The sequence below is a fragment of the Littorina saxatilis genome, linkage group LG12, assembly GCF_037325665.1.
Source record: "Littorina saxatilis isolate snail1 linkage group LG12, US_GU_Lsax_2.0, whole genome shotgun sequence".
In the NCBI taxonomy this organism is placed as follows: Eukaryota; Metazoa; Mollusca; class Gastropoda; order Littorinimorpha; family Littorinidae; genus Littorina; species Littorina saxatilis.
The window spans coordinates 36,158,061-36,174,302 of NC_090256.1; the positions used below are offsets into that span (position 1 = coordinate 36,158,061).

The 16,242-nt window shown below is 41.4% G+C and overlaps 1 protein-coding gene across 1 annotated transcript in view; it reads right to left on the minus strand.

Moving 5' to 3' along the window:
* Positions 1-16,242, minus strand: part of LOC138983079 (polycystin-1-like) — a 97,923-nt gene that overhangs the window by 31,942 nt on the left and 49,739 nt on the right. The window contains exons 8-10 of the mRNA XM_070356485.1: positions 14,082-14,203; positions 11,129-11,208; positions 5,103-5,264 (exon numbers count right to left, since the gene is read on the minus strand). Coding sequence (XP_070212586.1) covers positions 5,103-5,264; positions 11,129-11,208; positions 14,082-14,203 — 364 coding nt within the window. The remainder of the gene's footprint in view (positions 1-5,102; positions 5,265-11,128; positions 11,209-14,081; positions 14,204-16,242) is intronic.

The following is a 16,242-nucleotide window of genomic DNA, read 5'->3' on the forward strand; positions in this document are numbered from 1 at the left end:
ATTAAAAACAAGCTCTGAAAATTAAATATATAAAAATTGTTATCAAAATTAAATTGTCGAAATCAATTTAAAAACACTTTCATCTTATTTCTTGTCGGTTCCTGATTCCAAAAACATATAGATATGATATGTTTGGATTAAAAACACGCTCAGAAAGTTAAAACAAAGAGAGGTACAGAAAAGCGTGCTATCCTTCTTAGCGCAAATACTACCCCGCTCTTCTTGTCAATTTCACTGCCTTTGCCATGAGCGGTGGACTGACGATGCTACGAGTATACGGTCTTGCTGAAAAATGGCATTGCGTTCAGTTTCATTCTGTGAGTTCGACAGCTACTTGACTAAATGTTGTATTTTCGCCTTACGCGACTTGTTAAGATTCTCTCCGGTTGAAGATCTGATTTTCTCAGATTTGTGGATCGAGGTCTCACAAGAGAGATTCCTCTGTACGTAACACATGGCAACTGGTTTTGAGTTCCTTCCTCCACCACATCTATAGCACTGTCTCGAAACTAACGCTCTAGTCGGACAGAGTTGCGCCCCTGGAACGGCAGGTACTTCCGGTTTGTGTTTGCAAAATTGAACCGCATGACAATCCGCCCTTCCACGTCTTTACCCGCGTAGTTTGAACAGCAGACACAGTAACGTTTCCCTCCACCACTAATCTTCTTCTCTCGTTCAGTCATTTTGGACGTAAACAAAACAACCGGAACTACCCGCCGACAGCGCCGCGGGCTATGTCAGGGACGGACAACTCTGATCACTTTTGTTTTGAGACAATGCTATAGAGACAGGTGGTTTGCCCGGCAGTCCGGACTGACGATCTACGAACGAACGACAAGAAGACAGGTGGTTGGAAGAAAACATTTCCAAGGGCAATGTTCTGGGACAGATTAACACAGCTAGTCAGCTGCAAAAGATACTGCTTCATGTTCAGAGCGCTAACAGCCAGAAGAGTGTTTTTCTTGCTCAGTACAGCGTAGCATCGATCTCGACCTTGTCGTGGAATTTTGGCGCAACTCATCTTAAACAGCTTATCAGGAGAAGAACAAATAAACTGATTCTTTTCATTATGAAATAGCGTTTATATTCGTTATATTGGATCTGATGTCTCGCCTCAGCTAAAAATAGCACCTTGGGGTAAGGGATAAAAAAAAGTGTATTGACTTCCTGAGCTGACGACCATGTGACAGTCAAACCTGCTTCTCATACCTCATAAAAGAGAGAATGCTTTATGTCATACAGGCTAAATATTTCGCCTCTTAAGGACAAGATATGGGTTATATGATTCGAGTTTTACGCCCTCATGGCTTTTGAAAAACACAATCAAGTGTATGCGTGTTTAGGTGGTATCAGCCATCTGCACTTATGGCAGAATGACCGAGGTCTAGACTTTTACGTGCCATTGTGGTGACACGGGGGGTGGGACATGGCTTCCGTCCCTGGGTCTGCACATAAAGTTAACCCGTGTCCGTCCTGGCCCGAATTCGAACCTGCGAACTTCCGATCACAAGTCCAGTGCTCTACCAACTGAGCTACCGAGCCCCCGGCATAACCTCATGGCTGACTATAGTGAAGCACATGAAGAGTTGGGCTTGTGGTGTGAGCGAATCAGATGCTCTACCATTTTGACGCTTCATAGCCTAGTAGTACCTTTACTTCCTACTCTCCTTTTTCTCACTTCAGTATAAAAAGAACATGAATGTGTATATCTCTAACAAGTGCTTCCATAATATATTGTAGCATTTCATTGTTCGTCCCTCTGCAATGATGTTTTCTCTTTAGTTTGAACCAGAACTTTGGACAGATCTTACTCGCAAATACAGTTTCTGGCAAGGCCAACATTTTATTATTAAAACAAGATTTGAACAACATGTATAACACGTATCTCACAGCAAAACCCGAAGAAAAGTTACTTCAGACCACAAAATAAATGGTCTATTTATAAGCACAGACTGAGAAGTTCAAGATGTTTGCCATTTTATACAAGATTAAAAAACAATAACTGTTTTCTCACCTCCAACTGCTATTATCAAGTAGTCATCAAAATAAAAAAGATAAAAAAGAATTCTTCGAAAGTGTGAAAACCCCCTCAATAATAGCACTATATTGCTGCTACTCGATACACAGATAATACAATAATACACTTTAAATTGGCGTTAGCTAGAGAAAGGGAAAATCAGACATGAGAACAGCGCTATACTGCTATTCCTTACACTGTGAATTCACAAACACACAGGAAAGGGGTGTCAGGGAATGTTGAAATCAGACAGGTTCCAGTGTGGAGAGCCCGAGGGCGGCTCTCAAACATGTCTGTCAAACACTGGAAGGCGAGAGGGACAGGGGGAAGCAGCAGGCAAACAATCACTTATGTCAGAATGGGATGGGCCGTCAACTCCGCTCATCCCCCCCAGGCAAAACATGGCGCGAAATCAATCCCCTTTTACCAGCATGCAATCTTCAAATGTGCCCCCAGCTTCTACCCCCACTCGAACACCCCCCTTCCCCCCACCCATACCCTAACTTAACTCTGCCTTTCGAACAAGCTTCCTACTCCCCCCCCCCCTTTCCCTTCCCACTCCACCCCTATTCTATCCCAACAGAGCTTCTTTCTTCTGGATCAAACTGCCACTGGTGTGTGTCTGGGAGATGCATGTTTTTTTAGATGGCTTAATTTTACCACAAGAGCAAAGTTTTCTTTGTGAATTGTTGCTTGAAGTTAAGTTTTGATTCCTGAGATTGAATAATTGGTGTTCTGGGGACGTTCAAAATGCCCTTTGCTGCGTGACGATTCTTTAGCATGTGCGTGTCTGTCTGAGTCTCGACATGATCATATCAGATGTGAAAAAAGGAATAATATGATGAGAAAAAAATGTACACTTATACCAAAAAAGTCCATGAAACCATCTTTATCAAGTGGCTTATATATACCAAACTGCCAACAACCATTTTGAAATGAATTCTATGGATACAAGGGAAAAACAAAACACTGGGCATGAAGAGACACTTCTATCGAGCCACTTGACTGCAAGTAATGTTAACAATTTGTTTTCAAAAGCTTGCAAGAAAAAAAAAATCCTTAAAGGGTATAGCTTTCACCATAAACATGAATGCTTTGTCAATTTTAATCAGGGAATCACATAGTAGTTTATACAATTCTGTGAATTTAATTATTTGGGCTTTCAATGGAATTAATTAGAACCTTCCCATTTCACATAGCTAATTTGCTTTTCACTGCACCCCCCCCCCCCCCCATGCCAATTAATACGTTTTTTTGTTACTCTTCAGCATTAAGACTTCCTTTCTTTCTTTATTTGATGTTTAACGTCGTTTTCAACCACGAAGGTAATATCGCGACGGGGAAAGGGAGGAGATGTGATACAGCCACTTGTCAATATTGTTTCTTGTTCACAAAAGCACTAATCAAAAATTTGCTCCAGGGGCTTGCAACGTAGTACAATATATTACCTTACTGGGAGAATGCAAGTTTCCAGTACAAAGGACTTAACATTTCTTATATACTGCTTGACTGAAATCTTTACAAACATCGACTATATTCTATACAAGAAACACTTAACAAGGGTAAAAGGAGAAACAGAATCCGTTAGTCGCCTCTCAGGACATGCTGGGGAGCATCGGGTAAATTCTTCCCCCTAACCCGCGGGGGGGCACCTGGAGTCTTAAAATGGGGGTCAATTTACAGAGGTTATGAACAGAAAATCTGAGAAAAGTCTCAAACCCTGTGACTAAAACGAAGTAGGGTGGGGGTGAAGATTGGGCTTCCAGTGAAATCATAAAAACTATTCATCAGAACTTAATCTAATTTCCAATTGATCAAGCTACATAAAGTGGACAACATTTTGAACAAGAATCAATTGAAGCTAGTATTCCTATGTTGAAGAAATGTGTACTTCTTGCAGGTTTGGTACGTGTGGACCTCATATTTCAAAACCAGTGTGTGATATCTGAAGACGGTGACCACTCTTCACTTTAGTTCACTTTGTCCCTTCTTCTATTTGTTATGTCTGTTTGTCATTTTATGTTTATGTGCTCTGACAGTAAAACAAAGTAAAAAAAAAATCTGATCCATGAATAAGGTGTGTATCACTAAACTGATGTAATTTTGCTCAATATTTAATATGATGAAAACCCTGTTCAACGATTTGTTTAATAATACAATTATTATTTTTGGATGTGCTTTATGTAAGGCGTTAAAACTGTTATTCTTTTTATTTGCATATCATACAATAAGTTTACTCACTTGTGAAAAATCTTTCTTTTTTTTAACGAAAACTGGTTTTACTGTAAATGGGCGTAAAATACACACATACTGGAGTTTGGAGAGTTAGACATTTAGAAGCCTGTATTTAAAAATATGAACCTTTTTGTGTGTCAGTGGACACCTAAATGAAAACCTTTCAACCTTGCAAATCTGGTCAACAATTAATTAAATCACACTTAAAATCTTTGCCGTGCAAAACAACATGCAGTGAAACTTTCATATACTACACAAGACAAAAAATTTAAGTAAAGGTAAAAATCAAGTGGTAAGTGAAGAAAAGACGTGCAAACTCAATTCTGTGCAAGCTTATACATGAACTTTTCATGCCCCCCCCCCCCCCCCCCCGATAAGGATTTGATTGTACAGCCACATATTTTTATCTTCACTGCTTGTGGAAAAGCACAAAGTCATACTCAGTGGGTATGGTTTTCCTGGACTTGAACCGTTCTACACACAAGTTTGCTTATAATTTATCATGCAGTCATGTTCGACTAAAATTACACACAGAAAACAGCCTTTAAAAAAACCTACCTTCAACTGACTGAGAGATCATGGCAACAGATCTGCCACAATATGTAGAGCAGTTACAGATAACTATCTCCAGTCAGATGAGAATGATTCCAGCACAAGTCTAGCATTGCCTGGAACCTACAGTCCATCGACAGTCAAACTGTGGCCAAACACCTCCAAGACGCAGGAGATCACTTTCAAAAGTCCTCATGCCAACACAGCGGTGAGAAAGTGATAAACCGCGGCGATAGCAATCTACTCTACACACAAAGGACAAACACAAGACTGCGGCACGCACAGTGCTGCCCCCTACCAGTCAATCCCGACGTGCGTGGGTCCCGTCAGACGCAGGCCTCCGATTGGCTGCTGGACCAGTAGGACGGAGCGCAGGTTCCACCTCCTCCCTGCCCGACCCCCGCCATATATGGTCACCTCCACTGTGTGCACACCTGGAGAGGAGAACACGTGGCTCCACCTAGGTGATGGACAGAGAGAAACAATGGCTGGTCACAACCAGGGAATGAAGACTGACACTTGTTTGCTGTGGGACTAACAGTGGTGCAGATGATGATGAAACAACTGGTCGTGGGATGTTGGTGTACAGATTTGTCTGTCAAAGACTTGGTGGCTGCATGTGGTTCTCCAATTTTTCTAACCGAAAAACTCAGTGCCAAAGCTTCGCGCAGCCTGCTTCGCAAAGTCGACTTCATGAAGTAAATTTATTAAAGGGTTTCACATACACAACTGTTTAATACCTATAATGGCCGTAGTGTTAACTATGGCCTAAACATAAAGAACGGAGGCAATCGATGGCCAAGAACAGGGATACAGACTCTTCTGACACTTGGAGCCTGTGCTTCTAACAGTGGCCACGTATATGCTGACGTGGAAACAGGACTGCTGATCAGGGGCAGGGGTATGAGTACAAGGGTATAAATACAAGGGTATGAATACAAGGGTATAAATACAGGGGTATGAGTACAAGGGTATAAATACAGGGGTATGAATACAAGGGTATAAATACAGGGGTATGAGTACAAGGGTATAAATACAAGGGTATGAGTACAAGGGTATAAATACAGGGGTATGAGTACAAGGGTATAAATACAGGGGTATGAGTACAAGGGTATAAATACAGGGGTATGAATGCACAGAACTGTTTAACAATGGTTGATTCTTGTTCTAGCAGTGGACACTGCAGTGCAAGGCATGAAGAAATTGCCACAAGCCATGGACAGAGATATCAATGAAGAGAAGTGGTCAGCACTTGCTGGCAGAACTGCTGCATGTGGTCAAATGCCTGAGGCTGGTCAAACAACAGGGACATCAAGAGTCATTCACAATACCTGACCCCACCCCTACCCCAAACCCCACTATCATCTTTCCATACCCCCTCCCCTTGCCCCCCCCTCCCCCATCAATTGTTTTCCTACTGCCCTGAACATGTCCACCCTTCCTTTCAAGGCAAAGTCCAGCATGTGGCATTAACCTTAGTGTTAAAATGCTCTAGTAGCTGGCACTCATATTGTTGGTACCATTGTGCTCCCACAGAGACAGGCTTTCTTTTTCACCCACCAGATGTCATCAGTTTAACCCTCTGCAATGGGCTTGTACACACAATTGTACTCATTATTGGCACTATTGTGCACTTAAGGGGCTGATCGAGCTTTCTTTTTCAACCGTCACCAGATGTTATTTGCTAAAATCATTGACAATGGGCACACAATTGTACACCTTACTGGCCCCACATTGAGAGCTGAGCTTTTGTTTTCAACAGCCACCAGATGTCATCAGATGAAACGTCTGACAATGGGCTTGCCACAGACTAGTCTCATTTAAAAGTGGAACATGTAGCATTCACCAATAGCGTAGTTTTGCCCTCACTAACACGTACAACAGAACAATTCTTGCCAAGAATATCAAACAAAAATGCTGAAGCTTTAGAAAACTTTCACTTTTCAGTTTAAAAAAAACATTACTGAAAGTATCGTTTTTGGATAGCTGAGTTTCATGCTTTTCTTTTGTATTGGAATTTAGGTACTGCTGCTATTACAAAATACTATTGAATTTTTTTTTTTAATGTCAGTTTTATCCAATGTTAATGTAACAGTTTGATATTACACACAAAACTTACAGTCTAACTGTGAAAGTCCAAAATTTAAAACAGCATAAATCCATTAAGATCCATTAGTTAAAATCTGTGAGATAATGACTGCTCCCTAGAATTATGGATATAAAATAATGAATGCTCCCTATAGGCTATAGCTTCTGGTCAATGAGATTTCATTCCAATTCATACAGTTTTGTACAATCAGAAATACATTAATAATGAGCTCAAATCTCAGACCCTTAATTTAAATGAAGATCATCTGGGTCTGAATGAGACACATTTTTGGAAGGGGAAAATCTTTATAATGATCAATTTCCTGCACTGACAATGAGAAAAAATAACTACAATGTAACCCACGTTTTAAGACTTAATTCCCTCATTGCCAGACCCTGCCTAATCAGATTTTCTGTCTACAATTTCTGTAAATTTACCTCCATTTTAAGAAACTCCTGTCTAAGACTTGACTTTCTCGAATTATTGGAGGTCATCAAATGGGGATTTTAATGTACCAAAACAGTTTGGGAAAACTCAAACAACTTTGATAAACATTGAAATGTTACAGCTACACATGTACATGGAAAATACTTTCAGCATCATACATGTATGTAAGTCTATTTTATATTTAGTGTATCTCTCTCTATATATACATAGTCTTCCTAGCCTACACATCATGAAAGTATTTGCTTGGTAAGCCCTCAATGTTGTGGCCACATGCTGATTGCACGGCCAGCCCTAAAAGCAGCTAGCACAGTCCCAGTTCCTTTTTTTCCGTTCCAGTTCCTGATTGTGATTCTGACCTAGTACAACAATGGTGGTGGCTCATGATGCCGGATCTGACTGTGTTTTTTTTGCCACTCCCTTCAGTCCCACCCACCCTGCCACCTCTCTATTCTTGCTGGCTCGGGTGGCTGCACTAACGTTGGCACCACAGTTGATCTCACTTCCGCTGCCAGTGTTTTGTGTTTTTCACTTCTGATGATGATCATGCTGAGCTACCACTATGAACTGAAACCTGGTTTGTCTAGACGCAGATCTTCTTGGAAACATAATATACATATGTATGTGTGAGCCCTTTGTATTAACACATTCACAAGCACAGACACATATAGAAATATAGCTATTCTGATGAACACGTGGGGGAATTCGGGGGCTGTGATTGGATGGTCTCTTCCGATCATCAAAGCATAATGCTGCGGAAGTCGGCCATTTTTCTCAATATCCAAAAGCATATTGTCGTAAACAAAGACGCATGGTTCCGGTTTCTTCCACGTGTATAAAGTACACGCATACCTCGCCAGGTTTGTTTCTGTGACTAGTCGACAGACGATGCCATTTGCTGTGTGTGTGTTTTTGTTGTTGCTTACTGTACATGACATACATTACGTGTAAAATCCAGTTCTTTAACAGGCAACAAACCTTGCACATTTCCAGAAGCTGCAATCTGAAGCGACCTATCTCTGATTCTAGCAGACGATATCTCCAATGTTTAACACAAAATCAGCAAACTCCTGTCACATAGAACGTCCATTGTACAGTGCAATGTTGAAATGAAGTTACCGGTCTGAAACATTTAGTCGTTTCTTCTGAGACAATCCTTGTTCTCTTATCATCTACAGATTTACCGCAGTCTTCACCACGCGAATTCCTAACAGAAGTCAGACTTTCGAACATACAATATACGTAGGCAAGCATGATACGTCATGACGTCATATGATTCCTAGCATATTGACGTAATGCCAAACATCCGGTTATCTCGAGTTTTCTCCGTAATACATGTCCGTGGGTTTTTCAATGTTCGGTTATTTCCGTGGCTTCATGCGGAAAGGGAACCGTCGTCTGCAATCAACGACATGGACCATTCTGGTACTTGTTGCTGACAAAAACATGATTTTAACACAGAATTTAATGTCAGAATAGCTACATAAACGCTATTGTGTTTTTGATCGTAGCAATAGGGTCCGATATTTAGACTCGAACAAGTATAATGCGACTCGTCTTCGACTCGTCGGCATTATACTTGTCTGTCTAAATATCGGGCCCTATTGCTACGCTGAAAACACAATGGCTGGTATTGCACAAAGTTTAAAACAAATTGTCAAACAAACTCATGTTATAACTGGATATGGCTCTTCAAAAACAGTACTCACTTTAAAATTGTATCGCTTTTGCTTCAGGGAGCAGATCCCAAACTCTTGGACCTTAAAAAGCAAACACTTTCATTCTCATAACAAAAGACTTAGTATGCTGCACTAAAACTCCAAACCGAAAGAAATGTAAGGGTCGATGAAGGATGGACGGCGGATGGACAAAGGCCAGAAAGAGATTTGATACCAACAAAAATACAATATATATATACATAGAAAAGGAAATAAAAATAAAAAATTGCCCCAAACGAGTTTTGCAATTCCAAATGTATAGAGACAAGACAGCAATGCAAAATGACGGCAAGCAAGGTGACCTTGTGCCGTGATGTGCTGCGGAAGTTTTCGTCTTTGTGGCTGGCGGGCTGTGCTGTCAGAATCGTGCCAACATCCTCAGCCCGCCCGATTCACACCTTTGCCCTTTTGTCTCAGGAACAAATATTTAGTCAAACACCTTTACAACATGGAGTCTCACCCACCCCATCACCAACACCACCCTCCTCGCCCCCACCCCCCCCCCCCCCATCACCCCCCCCCCACCTCCACATCTTTACAACATGGAACCCACCCCATCTCCAACATGATGTTCAGACCTCCTACCACTCAGAACCCCCCACAACCCATGTCATCCCTGCTCCCTCACCATCACCCCCCCCCCCCCCCCGCCCCCCCTTCCATCACCCATGACATGTCCCTCTCTAGCACTCAGTTTGTACCTGTGTTTGGACGATGGGGAGGGCCCACTGTGGGTTGACCTTTTCTCCACAACTTGTGATGGAGGCGCGAAACAGACTGACAGAGCACATCAGAAATTCATGCTTTCATCATAGTCCCATGTACCAGACGATCTCTTTCTGCTTTCAGGCACTGGCTAGACAGGCATGATGTGCTAAATATTGGAGGTGCTGAAAGTATGTGTGAACAGATATCTTTCTGCTTTCAGGCACTGGCTAGACAGACATGATTTTTTAATATTGGAGCTGCTAAAAGTATCTGTGAGAGGATATCTTTCTGCAGTCAGACACTGCCTTTAGGCAGACATGATTTGCTAAATATATTGGAGCTGCTGAAAGTATGCGTTAGATGATCTCTTTCTGCTTTCATGAGGCACTGACTGGGTGGCCGAGTGGTAACGCACTTGCGCTCGGAAGCGAGAGGTTGCGAGTTCGACCATGGGTCAGGGCTCTAGCAATTTTCTCCCCCCTTTCCTAACCTAGGTGGTGGGTTCAAGTGCTATAGTCTTTCGGATGAGACGAAAAACCGAGGTTCCTTCGTGTACACTACATTGGGGTTCAGTGCACGTTAAAGATCCCACGATTGACAAAAGGGTCTTTCCTGGCAAAATTGTATAGGCATAGATAAAAATGTCCACCAAAATACCCGTGTGACTTGGAATAATAGGCCGTGAAAAGTAGGATATGCGCCGAAATGGCTGCGATCTGCTGGCCGATGTGAATGCGTGATGTATTGTGTAAAAAATTCCATCTCACACGGCATAAATAAATCCCTGCGCCTTGAATACATGCGCAATATAAATTGCATCAAATAAACATTAAAAAAAAAAAAAAATCCCTGCGCTTAGAACTGTACCCACGGAATACGCGCGATATAAGCCTCATATTGATTGATTGATTGACTAGACACAGACATGACTGTTTTGCTAAATATTGGAGGTGCTGAAACTATGTGTGAGATGTTCTCTTTCTGCTTTCAGGCACTGCCTAGACAGACATTGATGCTTGGCTAAATGATGACGCCACTGACAGGGTGCTGGCTGAGTTTCCAACCCACCTCAGTTTTTCATCACCCTGCCCGTTACTTTCCGTAACTTTCAAAATATTTGGATGCATCATACATGAAGACAGGCTACCACAGGCAAGTGTTATGTGCAATGGTTGCCTAGTTTGTTTTTGTCTCAACCACGCTTGTAGCTCCTCTTAGATTCAGACTGACAGGAACATTCCCCATGTACGCACGCGCGCATGCAAGCACGCACGTACGCATGCATGCACACACAGACCGACACACAAACACACATACACACACACACACACATCCCAATAAAAGCAACAACTTCCCACAGCTCACCTCGTGGTTTTGGCAGAAACAACCTTCAGGTTGCCATCGCCGTTATCAATTTCAATCCGAGAAGCTGTCCTCGGGACATCCTGCAACAGGTTTCAATATATATCTTAGTGTCAATCCTGCTGCTACCTCCTGTATGCTTCAAACACATGTCTAGTAAGGCAATGACAAGAAGGCATAAAAAACAATGCAACTGATCTATAACACGCCATTGACCAACTAGTGACAATACAGTAGAATCCCCTTTTTAAGACCTCGAAAAATCTTAACAAGTCGCGTAAGGTGAAATTACTACATTTAGTCAAGCTGTCCAACTCACAGAATGAAACTGAACATAGTCCGCCGCTAGTGCAAAAGGCAGTGAAAGTGACGAGCCTGTTTGGCGCGGTAGCGGTTGTGCTGTGCTTCATAGCACGCTTTACTGTACCTCTCTTCGTTTTAACTTTCTGAGCGTGTTTTTAATCCAAACATATCATATCTATATTTTTTTGGAATCAGGAACCGACAAGGAATAAGATGAAATAGTTTTTAAAACGATTTCGGAAATTATTTTAATCATAATTTTTATATTTTTAATTTTCAGAGCTTGTTTTTAATCCGAATATAACATATTTATAGGTTTTTGGAATCAGAACATGATGAAGAATTAAATAAAAGTAATTTTGGATCGCTTCATAGCACGCTTTACTGTACCTCTCTTCGTTTTAACTTTCTGAGCGTGTTTTTAATCCAAACATATCATATCTATATGTTTTTGGAATCAGGAACCGACAAGGAATAAGATGAAATAGTTTTTAAAACGATTTCGGAAATTTAATTTTAATCATAATTTTTATATTTTTAATTTTCAGAGCTTGTTTTTAATCCGAATATAACATATTCATATGTTTTTGGAATCAGAACATGATGAAGAATTAAAGAAAAGTAATTTTGGATCGTTTTATACCAAAATAATTTTAATTACAATTTTCAGAATTTTAATGACCAAAGTCATTAATTAATTCGTAAGCCTCCATGCTGAAATGCAATACCGAAGTCCGGCCTTCGTCGAAGATTGCTTGGCCAAAAATTTCAATCAATTTGATTGAAAATTGAGGGTGTGACAGTGCCGCCTCAACTTTTACAAAAAGGTGGATATGACGTCATAAAAGACATTTATCAAAAAAAAGAAAAAAACGTCTGGGGATATCATACCCAGGAACTCTCATGTAAAATTTCATAAAGATCGGTCCAGTAGTTTACTCTGAATCGCTCTACACACACACACGCACAGACACACACACACACACACACACATACACCACGACCCTCGTCTCGATTCCCCCTCTATGTTAAAACATTTAGTCAAAACTTGACTAAATGTAAAAATCAGGTCTTAACAAGAAGGGCAAAGCCCATACGACTCACATGCTTGACCTTGACCTTTACATGACCTTGATCTTCAGCTAAACCTAGCAATGACATCATACACTAAGAACTGCTTTACACATTTTTCCTACCAAAATACATGTGACCTTGAAGGTCATCCAAGGTCATGCAACACAAAGCTGTTAATTCAAGACATAGGAAGTACAATGGTGCTTATTGGCTCTTTCTACCATGAGATATGGTCACTTTTAGTGGTTCACTACCTTATTTTGGTCACATTTCATAAGGGTCAAAGTGACCTTGACCTTGATCATATGTGACCAAATGTGTCTCATGATGAAAGCATAACATGTGCCACACATAATTTTTAAGTTTGAAACAGTTATCTTCCATAGTTCAGGGTCAAGGTCACTTCAAAATATGTATACAATCCAACTTTGAAGAGCTCCTGTGACCTTGACCTTGAAGCAAGGTAAACCAAACTGGTATCAAAAGATGGGGCATACTTTGCCGTATATATCATATATAGGTGAGGTATTAAATCTCAAAAACTTCAGAGAAAATGGGGAAAATGTGAAAAATAGCTGTTTTTTAGACAACATTTATGGCCCCTGCGACCTTGACCTTGAAGCAAGGTCAAGATGCTATGTATGTTTTTTGGGGCCTTGTCATCATACACCATCTTGCCAAATTTGGTACTGATAGACTGAATAGTGTCCAAGAAATATCCAACGTTAAAGTTTTCCGGACGGACGGACGGACGGACGCCGGGACGGACGGACGGACGGACGGACGGACGGACGACTCGGGTGAGTACATAGACTCACTTTTGCTTCGCATGTGAGTCAAAAAGGAGGGAGTCTTACAATGGTAGTAAATTTACAGAGGTTATGAACAGACAATCTGAACAAATAAGGTCTTAAAAGGGGGGTGTACGTATTCATATTTGATTCTTCCTCTTCTTCCTTGTTCGCTTCTTCAAACGTCCACTCTTGTGGCGCATACAAATGCCACCATCTTCTTTAGGGCCGCCAGGTCACCAAACACTAGCCTCTGCTGCCGGGGGGCGGGGGTCTCATCTGGCCATGCTTTGCGATTTTTGATTTATTGTATTCCAGTTTTACTCAAAAGGGATCAGCATTGGTTAAAATAAGCGCTTCTGCTGAGATAAGGACTGGCTATATAACCTTTGGTTTGAGAACCCAAAAGATCGAGAACGCACAGGCACAAGTCACGGTAAAAGTAGCTGAGTTTCAACGCTTAATTTCCATGCAGTGCAGTGCATGTGTCTCAGACAAGGGACATTACTGCAATGTGCGTATGATGCGCAACCTTGCAAAATGAGCCAAGGGTGGCAACCCAAGCAACAAGCACTCACTGGTCAATTAATTGAAAAAAGAAATGAAGAAACTTTACGGTGGAACCCCCCCTTTCAAGACCCTCCTCTCTCACACCTTCTGTTCTCATCCTCTTTTAATTTACCTCCATCTAAAGACTCCGTCCCTTTTAAGACCTGATTTTTGTGGATTTTTTAAAGTCGCAAAAGGGGGCGGTTTCACTGTAGTTGGTACACGGATAAAGTACTGACCAGTATAGTGAAGGTGACCTCCTGGTTCTGTTGAACGATGGCTTCATGGTGAAGGTAGGGATCGCCCTGAAGCTCCTTCAGTGTGTCAGGCTCCAGGTGCAGCATCTTGTTAAAACTGTCCACTGAAACATTCAGAATTCCGAACCTCACATCAATAATATAACGCGTTTTTTCCCCTCAGTACAAGCAGTAAAACATTGAAATACAGTTGAAACCCTGCTTTAAGTCCCCTTATTTTACCCCCCCCCCCCCCTCTACATCCCTCCCCCCTTCTTTTACAACTAGCTATTCACTGATTTTCTGTTCATAGCATCTGAGAATGTATCCCTACCTTTTAAAACCTCATTTATCTGTTTTTTCGGAGGTCTCAAAAGCATACCGTTTCACAATGACATTATACACAGCATGGTCTCGAAAGCTTTTGTGACAGAGAGACTACCATCGCCCTTCACAGCAGATTCTGCAGAGTTGTTCGCCTTAGAAGTTGTGAGCTATTTAAAGCTCGCAAGGCAACACCTGTGGATTGTAGAGTTCTGTTTGTGATGGGGTCTGGCAACTTTTGTCTCTCTGTATGTTCATGGATTCCTTTGCAAATGCACAACAGTTTTTATAGGGCTTAGAAATAAGCTCTAAAATTCTCAATCCTGTTTGATTGGACTTCGCCTCCAAAGGTGATTGTGGTGTTTCGGCACTCTGTTACACTTAGCAATAACTTCGTTTGTTTGCTAAGACATTGAAGCACTCCTACATGGTAACATGGGGAGATAACTCTAAAACAAAAACCACATAAGGCATGGTCCGTAGTGGTTATCTCCCCTACCGGTGTACCGCGCATGCGCAGGATGTATACCAGTGACACTCATTCCGTCCTGAAACATATACCCCTTTATACAATTTGCGGGGCAGGCTGGGAGGGAATTCAATATGTGAGTTGGTAAGTATATTAATTAAATCAAAGTTTACTTTTGAAACTTTATATTAAATTACATATTCTTACCCAACTCACATAGATAGCAGATTGCTAATTTAGGTGGTGGGAAAATATTCACAGTCAATATCTTGTAAGTACTTGTCCTGCAGCGACTACAGCTGGCAGACCATGTGTACTATAATAGCGGGTACTTAAAATATCCCGCAGATAGAAACTCATGACTACGTCCTTGGACGTCCAATAAGCTGCATTCATACTTCTGCAAGTCTTCCAGACTTGAGCACAGCTAAAAAAGAGGCCCACACTCTGACTTCTTGAGTCCGTGCTGCCTGAAGATGGAGGACTGACTGCATGCGTGGTACACCGGTAGGGGAGATAACCACTACGGACCATGCCTTATATGGCATGTGGTTTTTGTTTTAGAGTTATCTCCCCATGTTACCATGTAAGAGTGCTTCAATGTCTTAGCAACCAAACGAAGTTATTGCTATCTATGTGAGTTGGGTAAGAATATGTAATTTAATCACTGTTTCAGAATGACAATGTGCAGATCAGAACGTCACCATGCACAACTAAATCCTTTAATCAATCTGTGCACATGAATACTTTACACAAAACATGTTGGGTATACCTAGATATTATAAAATTATGTAAATGTCTACATGCTTAGAATGACAATGATCATTCAATTACATGTTTCCAACGAAGAGACCATGCACTTCACATAATGATAACTTAAAATCAATGACAGAAACATGCACCACCAAAAGAAAAGCATACACACATACACACACACACACACACACACACACACACACACACACACACACACACACAGGCTATCTCCTGAACTGTGTCTACTTCAGCCAGTACTGTCTTGAGATGTAACAGCTACATACTGATGGCAGGAGACATTCCATAAGAGAAAAGAGGTGGAAAGTATAAATGCTTCTCAAAGATAACCGGCAGGGTCGGCATCCTGCTTTGACATTCTGAATTTAGTGTTTGCGATGCATTGCTACAAAACAAGCCTGCACTTTTGTGGGAGTGTGACTTTATCAGGGTGACCTGCTAGAGTTTACACTGGAACCTGGGGCTGGCACCCCAAGACACTAAACAGTTCACTGCCTGCAACAGGATCCAGCTTCACAAAGAACGAAGCAGCAAAGCTATCTTAATTTTGTGTGTAGTGCCCTTCAGGTGATAGTGACAATTTTAACATTTAATTGC